Source organism: Peromyscus californicus, unplaced genomic scaffold (assembly GCF_007827085.1).
Source record: "Peromyscus californicus insignis strain IS unplaced genomic scaffold, ASM782708v3 Scaffold_8__1_contigs__length_139910024, whole genome shotgun sequence".
Lineage (NCBI taxonomy): Eukaryota > Metazoa > Chordata > Mammalia > Rodentia > Cricetidae > Peromyscus > Peromyscus californicus.
The window spans coordinates 41,589,109-41,605,096 of NW_026294606.1; the positions used below are offsets into that span (position 1 = coordinate 41,589,109).

General features: G+C 44.2%; 1 protein-coding gene across 3 annotated transcripts in view; it reads right to left on the reverse strand.

Moving 5' to 3' along the window:
* The window catches only part of LOC128104745 (zinc finger protein with KRAB and SCAN domains 3-like), a 31,075-nt gene extending 24,326 nt beyond the window's left edge, over positions 1-6,749 (reverse strand). For all 3 annotated transcript variants that reach the window (XM_052729770.1, XM_052729768.1, XM_052729769.1), the window contains exons 1-2: positions 6,074-6,749; positions 3,621-3,777 (exon numbers count right to left, since the gene is read on the reverse strand). In XM_052729770.1, coding sequence (XP_052585730.1) covers positions 3,621-3,777; positions 6,074-6,490 — 574 coding nt within the window. In that variant the 5' untranslated portion in view covers positions 6,491-6,749. The remainder of the gene's footprint in view (positions 1-3,620; positions 3,778-6,073) is intronic.
* Between the last annotated feature and the right edge of the window lie 9,239 nt (positions 6,750-15,988).

The window sequence follows — 15,988 nt, forward strand, 5'->3', positions numbered from 1 at the left end:
GAGGCCTCACCTTGTCTGAAAGCTGTCCCTAAGCCTGGATGCCTGATTTATCTTTAGTGTGAGCCTTGGCATAGTTCCCTTCTAGAGCTCTCCCCCGCTGCTCATACGGTGAATAGCCTTTGTGCTAGGAGCTTTACTATAGGACCATTCTTCACATATGATAACTATGACATGTACTAGGAGCTTATGATAGAAGTGTGCTATTCAATGCAAATTAGGTGATGCCCCAGGCACTGTTCCCAGTCTTTTTATCTCCCTCTCTTTCTGGCATAAAGGGAGCTGTAACACTTAAACTGTCTCCCCAAAGTGCTACCTCCATAGACCCACTGCTGTCCAACCCTACGCACTTGCTTCTGCTCCCTCCCCCTGGTGGACCCCTAGTAGAGAACGAAGCAAGGATCAGAGGGTTTAAAGAGTTAGTTACACAGCTGGGCACTAACAGGACTCAGAAATGGTAATTCTGAAACCAAACACAGCAAACTGCTCCTAAGAATCAAATAGCTCTTGTTTGCTTATTTTCTGTTTCTGTTTGGTTTTGGTTTGGTTTTGGTGTTTCGAGACAGGGTTTCTCTGTGTAACCCTGACTGTCTTGAAACTTGTTCTGTAGATCAAGCTAGCCTGAAACTTACAGAGATCTGCCTGCCACTGCCCCCCAAGTGCTGGGATTAAAGGCCTGAACCACCACCACCTGGCTCAAATAATACAGAGAAGAAAAGACTTTGGGAGCAGATAGTGCCTGTCAGTTCTTCTCCAAGGAACTAGGATACCAGAGCTCTCCTGCCTCTCATCTCTATAGAGAGTCATCTGAGATTAATCCTGCTCTGTCCACCCACGTGAGAAGGTCAGCAACTCTTAAAAAAATAACTGATCCCACTTGTACCTCCTTCTCACACTCCCAAACCAGGGCACATGAAACAGTACATACAAACTGTTTAAAGGGGCTCTTGAAAAGGGGACAAGTCTTTTAAGGCATATCTCCACTTACTTAACTCTGTATACAAAACTCTTAACCAAGCACAATGGTGCATGCCTGTATTCCGAGCACTTGGGAGACAATGAAGATCTCAGTTCAAGTCAAGCCTGGGCTATACTGAGAGACCGTGTCTCAAAAAGAAACAGTCAACGGTGAAAAATACTGCATGAGTTAAGGTAAGTGCTTTCACATGGCTATATAAACAGTCGGAACTACTACATGCATGAGAGTAAGTGCTTTCCTATGAATCTATAACTGGTGCAGGAGGTAAGCAGGCTTAGAAAACAAGGTTCTGTGAAACCATTTCCAAGCTTCCAAAGAGGTGTGGTTTGATCTGGCAAACTGAAGGTGAGGGCGCACTTTATTAATTTTTTTTAATAAAATAAAATCTGGGTCTGGGGTGAGAAAAAAAATCAAGAAAAAAAGTAGTGAGTAGTATTACCACCCCAAACACTGATAACTTCAAGCAGGATGTGAAAAACTGAATGAATGTGAAATTCTAGGTTATATAATCACCACTTTAGTAGCCCAAAAGGACGTGCTGTATCTGTCCCCTCGAACTATAAGTCTTTGAGGGTAGAATCCCAGTCTTTATGTCCCTCGCTGAGAGTATACCTTATTATACTTTAAAACAACAAAATAAGGCTTCTGCAATGGCTGAGCGGCAGAGAGCTGGCCTAGAACATATGAAGCCCTCAGCTGGAACCCGAACATTACCAAAAACAAACAAAACAAAACACCTAAACTACCATTATCACACACACACACACACACACACACACACACACACACACACACACACATCCTTTAATTTGCATTTCCTGAATTGTCCTTGTTAAAAAAGAAACCCACCAATGAGGGGACTGACCAAAGCAATAAATGGGCTAGAAGAGATCTGAGAACACAGAGAATCCTCTAGGGCAGCCATAGAACAGAAAAGTCCCCTTAAGTGAGCCCAAAATGAAAACTGCTGCTGCTGTGTAAACTTAGGATGAAGATGGAGAACTGTAGAGAAAGGACCATCTTAGTCACTGTTCTATTGCTATGAAGAGACACTACTACCAAAGCAACTCCTGTAAAAGAGAGCATTTCACTGGGGTTTGTGTACAGTTTCAGAGGCTAGTCCATTTTCATTGTGGTGGGGAGCGTGGCGGCAGGTAGGTGTGCTGCTGGAGAACCTGATCTGTAGGCAAACAGAGGCTCTGGGTCTGACGTGGGCTTTTGAAACCTCAAAGCCCATCTCCAGTGACATACTTCCTCCAATAAGGCCACACCTCCTAATCATTTTCAAACAGTGCTACTCCTTGACGACTAAGCATTCAAATACATAAACCTATGGGAGCCCTTCTTATTCAAACCACCACAAGGACCTAATGGGAGGACCCACAGTAAGGAAGATCCTGAATGCTGGAGATGGGAAGAAGCTCATCTGGGGTGGTGGAGTGGGCCTGGCAGCTATCATAGACTCTTCCCTGCTCCTGCACCCCTGAACTAGCCAAGGGACCTGGATCACTAAGACAGAAGAAAGCTCTGGATAAGACCACTCTGGAATCCAGCCTCCATGCCTTACAAGGTTTAATAGGTTTCATTTACATCAGTTCTACTATTTCTAGGTGTGGTGGACTGAATGAGAACAGCTTCCATACATTCAAATGGTTTGAATTACTTGATCCCCAATTGGTGGAACTGTCTGGGAAGGATGAGGAAGATTGGCTTTGTTGGAGGAAGTGTGTCACTGGCGTGGACTTTAAGGTTTCAAAAGTCTATACCATCCCCAAGTAGCTCTCTCTGCCTCATGTTTATGGATCAAAATGTAAGCTCTCAGCTACAACTCAAGTGCCATGCCTGCTGCCATACCCCCTCCCCACCCACCGTGATGGTCATGAACTCTAACCCTCTGAAACTGTAAACAAGACCCCAATAAACTCTTTCTTCTCTAAGTTGCCATGGTGTCTTATCACAGCAATAGGAAAGTAACTAAGACACTGGGATGCTCTGACTTTACAAAATGTACCTTATTTTCTTTGTAGCACTCTTGAACATTCAAAATTGCACTATTGATTTTTCTGCTATCACTAGAATTTAAGATCTATCAGAGCAAAAATTCAGTTTTACTAATGGCACTATTCCCGGTGTCAAACACCAATGGCTATGGTAGACAGGGCTCCAAAGATATACCTACATACACCAACACACACACACATATACAAATACACACACACACACACACACACACACACACACACACACACACACACACTAAACAAACTGAGATCAGTATATTGCTAAAACTAGATTAATTCTTTCCAGATATCAATTTTAATTACATCTTAGCATTCACAAGATTGGTTAGGGAAAGTTTTCTGTTATTGTTGTTTATTTCCCTTTGAGTTTCAGTCTTAGAATTAATTGGTGGGTGGACATAGAAAGTAACTGTCAAATAGACCCATCTTTTAGGTGACCATTAAATGAAACTAAATGAAGTCTTTATTATAATTTGCACAGTGCAGGACTGGGAATGTGGTACCTCAATGGTAGCATGCTCACTTAGTACATGCAAGGCCCTGAGTTGGATCCCTCCCATCACACACACACACACACACACACACACACACACACACACACACACTCACAAACATTCTCTCACCTCTTGCTTGTAAGGACGAACACTCCAAAGATTCCTGAGACTCATGCTTGAGCAGGCACTTCATCGCCTGGGAGTGGCTACTTTGTGAGTTCTGGGATGGCGTCAACAATGCCACCTTGCAGCAGAGAAGTTCTCGACTCCATTCACGAGCTGGAACCTAAAAGTCATTCATTTACTTTTATTTATTCAATCAAACTTTCCCATCACACTTTTTTGTGAGGACTTTCTATTATCAGGCACTGATTCTAAGAGCTTCAAGCATGTTAATTCACTGAAATACAGACAGCCCTGTGAAACAATGGGAACATAGTGTGAAGGTCCTTGCACCCACAGATCTCCAGAGAAACCAGAAATGTTAAGCATACAGGATTGTCTTTCCAATGGGAATGATGAAAAGCCTTTTCTTCTAACCAGAAAGCTGAGAATTAGAAATTATTAACTGCCTGGTGATCTGTGTTATCTATTGGGGCAGGCCTTATCAAGCTCTTACAACCAAGACCGGAGGTGGCTAGTAATGTAAATGACCCTTACAACCAGAGGCTCCCCCAAGCTCCCACAATGACTAATATCCCAAATGACCTCTATGCTGTCTGTAAGACTGAAACCAGGCCAGACCCTTAGGCCCTTAAGCTAGTACAGGTAGCCTATGTCTAGAACCCATCTTCTTGGAAGAAATGACATGTACCCTGAGTTGCATTTCAGTGTATAACGAGGATTTTATTATGCCAGGAAACTTTTCTCAATAAACAGCCTGGTTTTAGACTCCCTAAAGTCTGATCCAGGTTGACTAAATCAATCTGCACCCGATTTTCATTCTTATCTCTTTGTGGGGTACACTTCCCTGTATGATACCTGCAGGGACCCCCCCCCCTCAGTAAATTATGGAATTGTTTGGAATTTTGTAGCTGAAACTGAGGCCTAGTTTAAGCAGCTTGTCCATGTCATCCAGCTCCTAAGTAGCAATGCTGTACTGGGAGCTCAGGCAGATCAGCTGCAGAGCCTCTGGATTACCCATGACTTTGTTTCCTTGCTCTGCCTCTCTACCCTTAGGAAGCCGATGGGAAAATCTACAAAAGCATCAACATCTTATCTGAAAGATAAACATAGTAATTTCTACACAACAGGGTTTTTAAGAAATTAACAAATTTGACTGCAGTTTGTGAAACCAACTAACACAGAACATAATAGGTAGTGCAACTTCATTAAAGCTTAGTTTCCGTGCAGACGTTGATAGCAAAACGATGCTCAGAATTTCCTACATCTTTTACAGAGAACGAAGTTCTAAGACTTGAACTGACTTTCTACTGTTACAGGGCTCAGAACAGCAAGTCCAAGTCCAGAACCTTGGCCTTCTGGTCACCAGTTAGAAGGTTCTAACCACGTGTCCTCTGACACAAGGACACTGGAGGCTGCAGAGAAGAGATCTCCTAAAACAGGTCAAAATGCATGTGTAGATTAGTGCTGCCCTCAACCTTAGCAAGGGACGCTTTTCTATGCAGCGGGCAGCAGTTAATGTGGAGACTCCTAACTGGTCAAAGACGTGAGAATAAATGACTGCTGAGTGCTCATCCTTAAATAGGACATCTACATCAACCCCTAGTCCCCAGGGCTCAGGGAACCTCAAGGAAGGTAGGGCAGGAAGAACAAAGGACCTGGGATGGAGAAGAGTACTGCAAAATGGTACTTCCTGGAAAAGACATAGTTACTGGCTCAGGAACTGAGTGCAGCTCTGGTTACCTGGACAAGATCAAACAACATGATCAGTCAACATGCCAGCTAGTGGCACTAACTGGACTTAGTAGGTTATAAAGACGACGGGTTGTATGAAGGGGGAAAGTGGACACGTGGTGGCTGGGGGAAACTGGAGGGCGGAGGGGTTGGTGGCAGATATGATGGAGACATGTTGATGTGCATAAAATTGAAAAAAAAAGGTATTTTTAAGGCCAGAAGGTAGAGGTTAAAGCCAGCCCATTTTCTACCAGGGGTCCATGAATTTGGATAGGAAAAACCTTTCCAGATGCTAAGAAAACTGTGGACTTTCCCTCCACGGTCAACGAGAACAACAAAGCAAGGTGGCAGAAGCTCCGCAGCACTGAAGATGCTGTCACGTTGACAAGCCAAGAAAACTCCTACAAAGTCGTCTGTGCCTAGCATCGCTTGCTCCGCCCTGTCCTTGGGTCTTACTCAGCACAGGAGCTAAGAAGTGCATAGCTAACCTGTCACCACTCTGCTCAACACATTCTACCCGAGCTTCACTGGGACTGCGTTCTTCCCAATCCTTTCCTTTGTGCTCTTAACTATTCTGAGGGGTCCGGGTCACTTCGCTGGTTGCCTCAGGTTCCCAGTTCAGACCGAGACTTCTCGGGCTCTAAGCAATGCCTCCCTCAGATCTTGCTTGAGGTTTCTAGAAGGCACAGAGCATAGGGCTCTGACCCTAAACCTGTTCCTTCTACCTGTGGAGGTGTCTCGTCCAGCTGCCTCTCCAAGTACTCCAGCAGCGCCACCACCTCCTCCCCGCTGTCGGGGTGCTGCTCGCGCACCCAGGCCTGCAGCTCCCCTGGCAGGATGGTCAGGAACTGCTCCAGCACCAGCAGCTCCAGGATCTGCTCCTTGCTGTGCATATCTGGCCGCAGCCACTGTCTGCAGAGCTCCCGGAGCCGGCTCAGCGCCTGCCGGGGCCCAGCGGCCTCGGGGTAGCGGAAAGCGCGGAAGCGCTGGCGGGAGCGGTCGGGCCCAGGGCTGCCCAGCCAACTGGCCTCCTCTGCCAAGGGGGAGGCCTCTTCCTGTTCCACCTTCACCACCAGAAGCCCATTCCCCTCTTGGGTAGATCGAGCGTTTAGGGCTGCGCTCCCTCCTGGCTCTCTAGCCATTCTGTGCTAAGCCTAGGCTCACGCTAGCTGCAAGCTGTGGATCCTCAGAGGATTCTCGGAAGATGGGAACTCAGTATGGACCTGTCTCCTCCCCCTGTTCCCCGGGACAACCAGAGGCACAGCTGCACAGGTTTCTCCAAAAATCCTTGCCTTTGCGGAGTCCTCCTCTGCACCCCACCCTAACCCCACAATAAATATTCTCAACGAATGCCCCGGGGCAAATAAACTACATCCAGACACTGGCTGGAGCACAGGAAACATGGGAACCCAAGCCACTTCCTGGGCCATCTAGGATGCTCTTCTCAGTGGTTCTATCCGAATTAACTCATTAGTGACTCTATCAGTACCTCCGCTTAAGGGAGGATTGTTGAGGAAAGGATTATAGCCCCTGAGTCCTACAGGAGTGGAGGTTTAAGCCCAGGATGTAGTGGTATTTGTACAGTAAGTTACCAGGAATCTTTGATTCTTTCCAATCTAAAGCTTGCCTTCATAGTTGTCACAATGCTGACACGAAAATTCGGTTGGGAAGTACATTGGCTGAATGCAAAGGTGGAACGTGGTAGGAAATTTGGTACCTCTTAGAAACCACGAAAAAGGCAGGGCACTCACTTGTCTGGAGAGTATGCCTACCCCTGGTCCTGCCCTCTTCCTGCTGCTCTCTTTTCTTCCTCTCCAGGTCAAACTACCCGAGAGAAAATCATCCATTTAGAAATCCCTCCCCCACCTCCTGCCACTTCATGACACATTGTAAGCAGTAAAGCACCAGTGCAGCCGCTGCTGTGGCATCTGCCCAAATAACTAGAGTCCTGACTCTTCTGAGCTCTTCAGCAACAAAGCTTGCACATGACAAGCATCCAAGTTGCCTCTGTGCACTTCCAGAAACTCTCTAGTCTCCAGCCTCGGGACATCCCGTTCCTACTTCGTTCCTTCCTGTTTCTCTGCAGCCCTGACCTACGGACAGGCGCAAGTGTAAGATGCAGAGACTCCCAAATCTGAGAAAGGCAGACTGTCGTCAGTTAAAAGAAACTCAATAGACGGATCAGCCAGGTGCAATGATAAACTTTATTTCGACCCTGATTAGAATAAAATAACTGCTGTGATGGGGGCAAGATAGTGCATGAGTTCCTCCATCTTAAATTCCTGCTGAGGCTGTTTCCAGGTGTAAGGAGAATCTGATCTCCTTGGGGTATCCCAGGGAAAACTACCCACCTCTGTTCTAGGAATCAAAGGTCAGGATGTCCTATCTAACTTACCTAACCTTTGTTGGAATTGCTTGTTTGTGCAGAATCTTCTACAGATAACCTTTGTCTTAGCTGTTTGTTTGTGAAGAATCCCCCTCAGGTGACCAACCACTTATCTTAGTTTCTGTTAAACTGCTTACTCTGCAAAGTCCCCACTGCAGCTGCCCAAGGAGATGCCGAAATGAAGTCTCTGCCCTTAAAAACCTCATGTTCTGGACACTACGGACCATACCTAGGTCCCAAGAACACTTGGGTATGGTCCCAGCCAGCTGAATAAAGACTTCAATTGGCTATAGGCTCTGTCTGAGTGGTCATCTCTGGTAAGTTTCCCATAATACTGTAAAAATAAACAACAACAACAACAAAAAGCTACAGCCGAGACAATGGGGAAAACTAGAACTCAGTAATAGAAAGCAATTATTGGCAATTTAACTGTTAGAATGATACTATCATTTTTTTTTTTTTTGAGTCAGGGTTTCTCTGTGTAGCTTTGCGCCTTTCCTGGAACTTACTCTTTAGCCCAGGTTGGCCTCGAACTCACAGAGATCCGCCTGCCTCTGCCTCCCAAGTGCTGGGATTAAAGGTGTGCGCCACCACCGCTGGCAGATACTATCATTTTTATAAGATTTGCTTTTATTTATTTGTGTCTGTATGTATGCTGATGCTTGTACAAACCAGAAGAGGATGCCAGGTCCCCTGGAGCTAGAGTGACAGGCAGTTGTGACTCAAACTCAGGTCCTGTCCTAGTTAGGGTTTTTAGTACTGTGATAAACAACATGACCAAAAACAACTTGGGGAGAAAAGGGGGTTATTTGCCTTACAAGTTCCAATCACAGTCCATTGTAAAGTCAGGGCAGGAACTCAAGCCAAGAACCCCAAGTTGAGAACTGGAGCAGAATCCTTGGAGGAATGCTGCTGAACCCTTGGAGGAATGATGTTCACTGGCTTGCTTTCCTGGTGTGTTCAATTTGCTTTCTTATATACCCCAATACTATCTGGCCAGGGATGGCACAGCCCACAATGGGTTTAGCTCATTCACATCAATCATCAGTCAAGAAAATGCCACACAGACTTGCCTACAGGTCAGCATAAGGGCACTTTTTCAGTTGAGGTTCCCTCTTGTTAGATGACTCTAGTTTTGTCAAGTTGGCAAAAACTAACTTCTGTGGATGTCCTTCTGAACGATGTGAATATGTGTTGCTCTCATTGGTTCATCATAAAAGCTGATTTGGCCTCTAACCAGGCAGAAAAAGGATGGGCAGGAAAGCCAAAGGGAGATACAGGAAGAAGGGCAGAGCTGAGAGGGTTGAGAGCCAGATGGAGAATGAGTCAGACATACAAAATGGGATAGAGATAAAGGCTACGAGCCTGGGGTAGTACATGGATTAACAGAAATGGGTTAAGTTGTAAGAGGTAGTTAGTAATAAATCTGAGCTAATAGCCAAGCATTTATAAGTAATATCAGCCTCTAGGAACTGGCGGTCAGGAGAGAACCGTCTGATTACAACCACCCAACATAGGTCCTCTGGAAGGACAGTAAATGATCTTAACTACTGAGACATCTCTCCTGCCTCTCTATAATTTAAAGTCATCCCTTAGAACTTTATATTGAAATACCCGTACAGATGGATGAGCCAATACAATGTCTGAGATTTGTTGAAGCAGATACTTAGCAAAAAAGAAAGAAGGAAAGAAATAACACAAACATGGTAATTGTTGAAGCTGGGTGAGAGGCATTTGGGGATCCACTGTAATGTCTCTATAGACTTACAAAAACAAAGTTTCCATAGTTATTTTCTTTTTAATTAACTCTACCTTCCTTCATTAGTGAATAATTCAGCCCAAAAACTATTACATAGGTCTATAAGAGATGGAAAAGGAGATGGCAGTTCAGTCCAGAGTGACATCCCATTCTGGCTTAACCAGTTGTCATATTAATCTTGTCAATTTGAGTGGATTCAGTGTGGGGGCCCACATATGACTCAGTTGGAATCTGGAGTCCATTCTGACTTATAAGTCAAAAGAGTTCAAGCTTGATTGCTCCATTCTCCTTGAGAGCTGTGAGAATGTCCTGATTAGCCCATGGGAAAGAGCAAATTATCTAGCTAATGTGCAACCCTAGGCAGGCTGCTGGTGCTAGCAGGAGGCACATGATGAGATAAGGAAACTGCCTGTTTCTTGACTCCAAGGACAGAATAGGGATATGGTTTTTTTCTTAAGATAGAGTCTGACTGTGCTGTGCATTGTTCTACTTCAGCCTTTCAGTTTGTATAAAAGCAGGCTGTGAAATAAACTTGAGACTGTTCAGCTTTGACTGGCAGTCCTCCCAACTCTGTTCGGAATCCTTGTTTCTTCTTTAATCCACACGCCTCTACCCAGCAACTCAGTTGACTCGTGGGAAGGCTCTGACAATTCAGAAAAACCTAGGAGATTAACAAAACACACGCCTTCTAGACTGTGGTCACAAAGGCTGTAACCCCACAAGCAGTGTAGTGTCTTCATGGATTCATTATAAGATGATATAATTTGGGTGGAGGTAAAAAATCAGAGGCAAAGCCCAACTGGAGAAAGTAGGTCTTGGCGGTTTTGCCCTCAGGGGCCATATCTTTCTCTGGCTCTCTCCTGTATTCCTTTTCTTTGCTTCCTAGTTAGCTGACATGTGAAGAGCCCCAGCCTCATACGACTGCCATCATTCCTTCCCTGCCATGATGGACTGAAATCCACCTAAACCCATGAGACAAAATAAATCTTTCTTCCCAAGCTGTTTCTGTTGGGGATATTGTCACAGTGTGACAAAATTAACTAATATACCAGTGCTATTAGTTAGTTTCTCATAGCTATGATAAATACCTGACAATAAGAAGCAACTTAAGGAAAATGTATTTGGGCTCTCAGTTTAAGGGGACCGTCCATTCTGGCAGGAACATGACAGCAGAGACCGCATGAAGCTACTTGGTCATGTCTCTATCTTGGCATATCAGGAAGCAGGGAGAGATGAATTCTGATGTCCATCTGCCTTTATTCTATTTCTCATTTTATTTGGTCTAGGATTCCAGCCTATAGAATAGAGCCACCCACAATCACTGTGGTTCTTTTTCCCTCAGCCAGTCCTTTTGGGAAAAGCCAGTACAACAGACACATCCAAAGGTATCCTGTATCGGGGCTAGGGGGGTCCAGCCCCTCGATAGTCCCCTCCCAGGGCCCAGGAAGAATGTATAACTAGCTGATAAGTAATCTCTGATGAAAAGAAATGAGTCTATGTACACGAAACTCCTTAGTCCATATACTTTATTATTCTATGTCGGTTCTCTCTCTACAAGCTTATACTCTGCTCTCATTTTTAGCTCCTTTCTTGCCCAATTTCTCTTTACATTTATCTGTTGTCCCCTCTAGGCTCTATCTTAATTCCTTCATCTAGTTCTGCCCCTTCTAGGTTCTCATCCATCTAGTTCTTTCCCATATCAGCTCCTCTCCCATCTCCTTCTCTCTCATCTTGTTCTTCCCCATCTGGCTCTTCCTCATCTTTCATCTTGTTCCTCTAGTACTCTCTTCTAGCCCTTCAATCTAGTTCTTCCCCATCTCAGTTTCTTCCTCTCAATTTATTACTCATCTAGTTCTTCCATTCTCTTTTTTCTTCTCCGTCCCCTCATGCCCTGGAAGTCCTGGTATATATACATTTACAAGCAGTAATTCCTTGGCAGTGAAAAGCCAGGCTTCCAGGGTCAAACGGATGGGTGAGAAGAATCACATAGAGGGGCAATAACCGTTAATTATCATTTGCAACCCCAAAGGGAAGTGACCAATGGGGAAATGAATTAACTAAAGGCTAAATTCGGGTAATATCTAAGAAGAGGGATCTTATATGCTCCACTATAGTCTTAAACGTGATTGGTAAAAAAAAAAAAAAAAGTTAAGAATCTATAAGTTGCTAGGTCAATGGGAGAAAATAAAACTGCCTTCTTTTTTCCTGTGGCTCCTATCTGTCCAAGCTATCTGCCGTTTTCTGCAGGGTGGGGGAAAGTGTGCTCGGTCGCTAGGCAACCTGTGTACAGCTAGATGCCTTTGGTGATAGTTAAAGGGAGATTTGGAACTAGAGGTAAGGTTTAGGAAAGCAGGAAGTAAAGCTTAATTGGCATATCCGCCAGGCCTTCTTAAACAGGTAGTCTGGACACTTAAGTCTGTTCTTAGAGAGTACAGAAGTATCTCTGATAAGGTACTTTCCTCCATCTGCGGATGGACCTGGCCGGATGCTGCCAATGATGATAATTAACAGGGAGGCTTGAACTGGGGTTCTGACTGAGGGTAGCTGTTAGCACACAGGTTATCTAAATATTCCTAGAAGTGGTTAGGTAAGGAGTTAGAGGTCTATAAAGTTAGTAAGGCTGTAAGAAGGGAGGGTCTGAGCTAAATTGTGTAAAGCTATTACTTAACATCCACCTGACCTAGGTGGTGTCTCCTTGTGGAATTTACCTTAAATCAGGAGAGTTGCATGTGGGCTGTTATTACTACTAGTCCTTGAAAGTGGCTAAGGGAGATATCTGATTCCAGAGAAAGCCTTTCCTGAGGCAGTTCTCCAAATACCTGGAATGTGTATGTCCAGAGAGTGATCAGTGATCCACACTGTTAGCCCTTCTTAGGGAAAAGTCAATTGGGAAAACTATGAAGGCACACATGATTTTCATAACAGAAGACAGCTGATACATAACAAGCCAAGTAACACCAAAAACTCCTTGGGTTTTGGCTTCCTCTGGAGGAATTCCTTGATCCCTCTGGGTAGTGACTTTGCCATAATCAACTGAGTTCTTATGATATATTCCTGCGGCCTGCAGCAATCCTGAATTAGTACCACAAGTTATTTATTTACTTGGGATAGGTGTGTGTACACATGCTTGAGCACATGCTCCTGGGTGTGGACAGCACAGAAAAGCCTTGGCATTTAGGCTCTGTTGGTCCAGAGCTCACCAAGTAAGCTGGGTTAGCTGGCCAGTGAGACTCAGGGATCCACCCATCTCCACCTCCCCAGCACTAGGATTACAATTGTTTTTACATGAATTCTGGAGATCAAACTCAAGTCCTCATCTTTCACAGCAAGCACTTTGCTGACTGAGCCGTGCTGACACCACACACACACACACACACACACACACACACACACACACACACACACATGCATGTGCATGCAAATGTGGTTTTCTGCACAGTTGTAACCGATGAACAGACATAATCCTGGTTCAATGTTTTATCAACTTCATATTCTAAACATTATTCTATATCAGACTTTTCATTTTTATAAATAATTCTCATTAGCAAATGTCTCAATTGAAATGTAAAACATGGCCTTTATAGATGTTTTTTGAGCAAGTATAATAAATTTGCATATTTAACATAATATATATTATATAATAATATAATATATAGATGTTTTGTGTGCAAACATATTAAATTACATTAAATATATCTGTGAAAGCAGTCTAATGTAATTTGGAAAGGACCTGAATTCCAGCTTGCCCTTGCCCTTGCTGTTAATTTGTTCATTAATTTGCTTATTAGGAATTTCTTAATGAATACATATTGGGACAAATGGATATTAAGTGCCTGCTGATGTATGTAACACAGTCATATCACCAGCGTGATCAGGCAAGATTACCCTGATTTACATTACAAACCAGTCAGATAAATTTGTAGGAGATTTCACACAACAGTCAGCCTGGACTCTTCAAAGTTAGGAGAAGAAATGAAGTGGAGTCTTTTTGATTGCTATAACTAAGTACCACAAACTGAGTGGCTTATAAACAACAGATATTTATTTCTCATGGTTCTGGAATCTGAGACACTGTAGGCCTTTTTCATTCTCAATTGAAGGCATCATCTAGCTACAGAAAGGGTGAGGCAGCTGAGACTTCTTTTATGACAGCACTGACTCCAATCATGAAGGCTAAGCCCTCGTGCTAATAACTTCCAAAGGCCTCACCTCCTCACACCAACACATTTGGTGATAAGATTTCAACATATGAATTTGAAAGAACAAACATGCAAGCCATTTATGGAGGTACAGGCAGAGAAACTGTTATAGATTAAAGAGATTATATGTAACCCACAATCATTAAATGCATTTTCAATTGTTTTTTATTTTTAACAGTTATTTTTATTTTATGTGTATGGGTGTTTTTCCTACATGTATGTCTGTGTACCAAGTGAATACCTGGTGCCTGAGAGGTCAGTAGAAGGCATCAGATTCCCTGGAACTGGAATTACAGACTATTGTGAGCTACCAGGTGAGCGCTGGGAACTGAACTCAGGTCACCTGGAAGAGCAACCAGTGCTCTTATCCACTGAACCACCTTTCCAACCCCTGATTCCAGATTTAATTTTTTTTTATTTGAAGGATATTCTTAGAACAGACGTCCTGTCCCATTTCTATTCAGTTTCAATATATTTTATTGTTTAAGAGTCCTAGTATCAGAGCTGTGTGGTGACATATGCTTATAATCCAAACACTTCAAAGGTAGAGGTTGGAAGATCAAGAGTTCAAGGCTAGCCTCGGCTACCTAGTGAGTTTGAAGTCACTCTGGGCTATGTGAGACTTTGTCTTGAAAAAATCAAAAACAGAGGGCTCGGCAGTTAAGAGTACTTGCTGCTCTTGCAGAGGACCTGAGTTGGTTCCCACATCTGGTAGCTCAAAACTGCCTGTAACTACAGTTATTGGGGGAGCCCCTACAGGCACTCACAGATGCTATACACTCACACAGACACACACATAAATAAATAAAATCCTTTTAAAAGACAAAACAACAACAGGTATCGCTTCAGCAAAGCATCATTCCTAAATTTTGACTTATCTTACTTTGGGAGTTTTTCAGCTGAGCTTGTTGTACCAAGAGTCCCCCAAAGACCACCAAGAGACTGAATCCGATGCAAAAGCAAAGAGTCTTTTTACGACGAGTTAACTCGGGACTCTCCGTCCATCTGACGCAGCAGCAGAGCAGGAGAGACCCTGAGTAGCGATGGGGCAGTAGCAACTGGGGGTCTATGGACTATGCAGGAACAGACTCAGCATTGGTTTATGCGAATGGCAATCATATTAGTAACTTTTAATTGGCTAGGGTTAGTTGGAGGTTATAGTTACCATTTTGGGGCAGGCCTGGACAAGTTCCAGGCTTTGTCCTTGAGCTGCCATGGAAACTGGCTGGCCTAGCACTTACTGATTGTGGGGGCCGACTCGGGGCCCAGGCTCTGTCCTTGACTCATGCACATAGCTCTAAGTTGGTGAGGAGTCCCAGACAGTAAACAATTGGCTGAACCTTGAGCAGTCAAAGTACATGCAGAAAGGGAGCTACTGCAAGGACTATGTCTTTTGTTCATGGCCCTCCCAGAAACTACTTGCTCAAGTCTCAGGAAACTGAAATTGAGGCCTGATCTCTGAGAGAAGACTGAGCAGCCTGTTATGGCATCTGTTTGGTCCTTTCAAGCTCAGCCTGCTAGACTGCAATGATTGTTTGCATTTTCAGATTAGGGAATAATTATCTTACATGAAAGTTTGCCATTTCAGGTTATAGGATGTAAAGTGGTCTCCAGAGGTAACTCCAAGTGAAGAAATTGTAAGGATTCTGTCCTTAATTATGTCATCAGCCTGTGACAGTGTCCCAGCCTAAAAAGCAGTTGGGCCCTCTGTGCATTCCTCTCCTTCCTTTCTGCTCCTTCCTTCCGTCTGGACCTCCTTCTCTTCTCTCTCTCTCTCTCTCTCTCTCTCTCTCTCTCTCTCTCTCTCTCTCTCTCTCTCTCTCCCTCTCTCTCCCCCTCTTTCCCTCTTCCCCTCTCCCCCCTCCCCCCCACCAATAAAGCTCTAAAAAGGTAACCATGGCTGTGATTCTTCCAATCAGCACTCTCCTCTGCCCGCATGGCCGCTGTGGTTGGTGGCCAGCCACGAGGAGCAGCGCCGGTTAACCAAAAGAAACGTCCTTAAATAAAGAGGAACCTTCCAGACTAATGTGTCTATATCTCTGGAGCAGAAGTCTGTAAACCTAAGTAAAACAAGACTCTGGAATTACCTATTTACTTATTTATTTTCTATTATCAGAAACTTAAGCTCAAACTTTGGTTCTAAAAGTAAACTGGGTTTTGCTTCCAATAGCGACAAACAGGATTGTTTGCTGAGTCACCAGGCACTGAGCCTTTGGCTATGTGAACACAAGGCATACTCCACCACTACTAAGCAACACTCCCAACGCTCTTACTGTTTGACGCAAGATCTCATCAA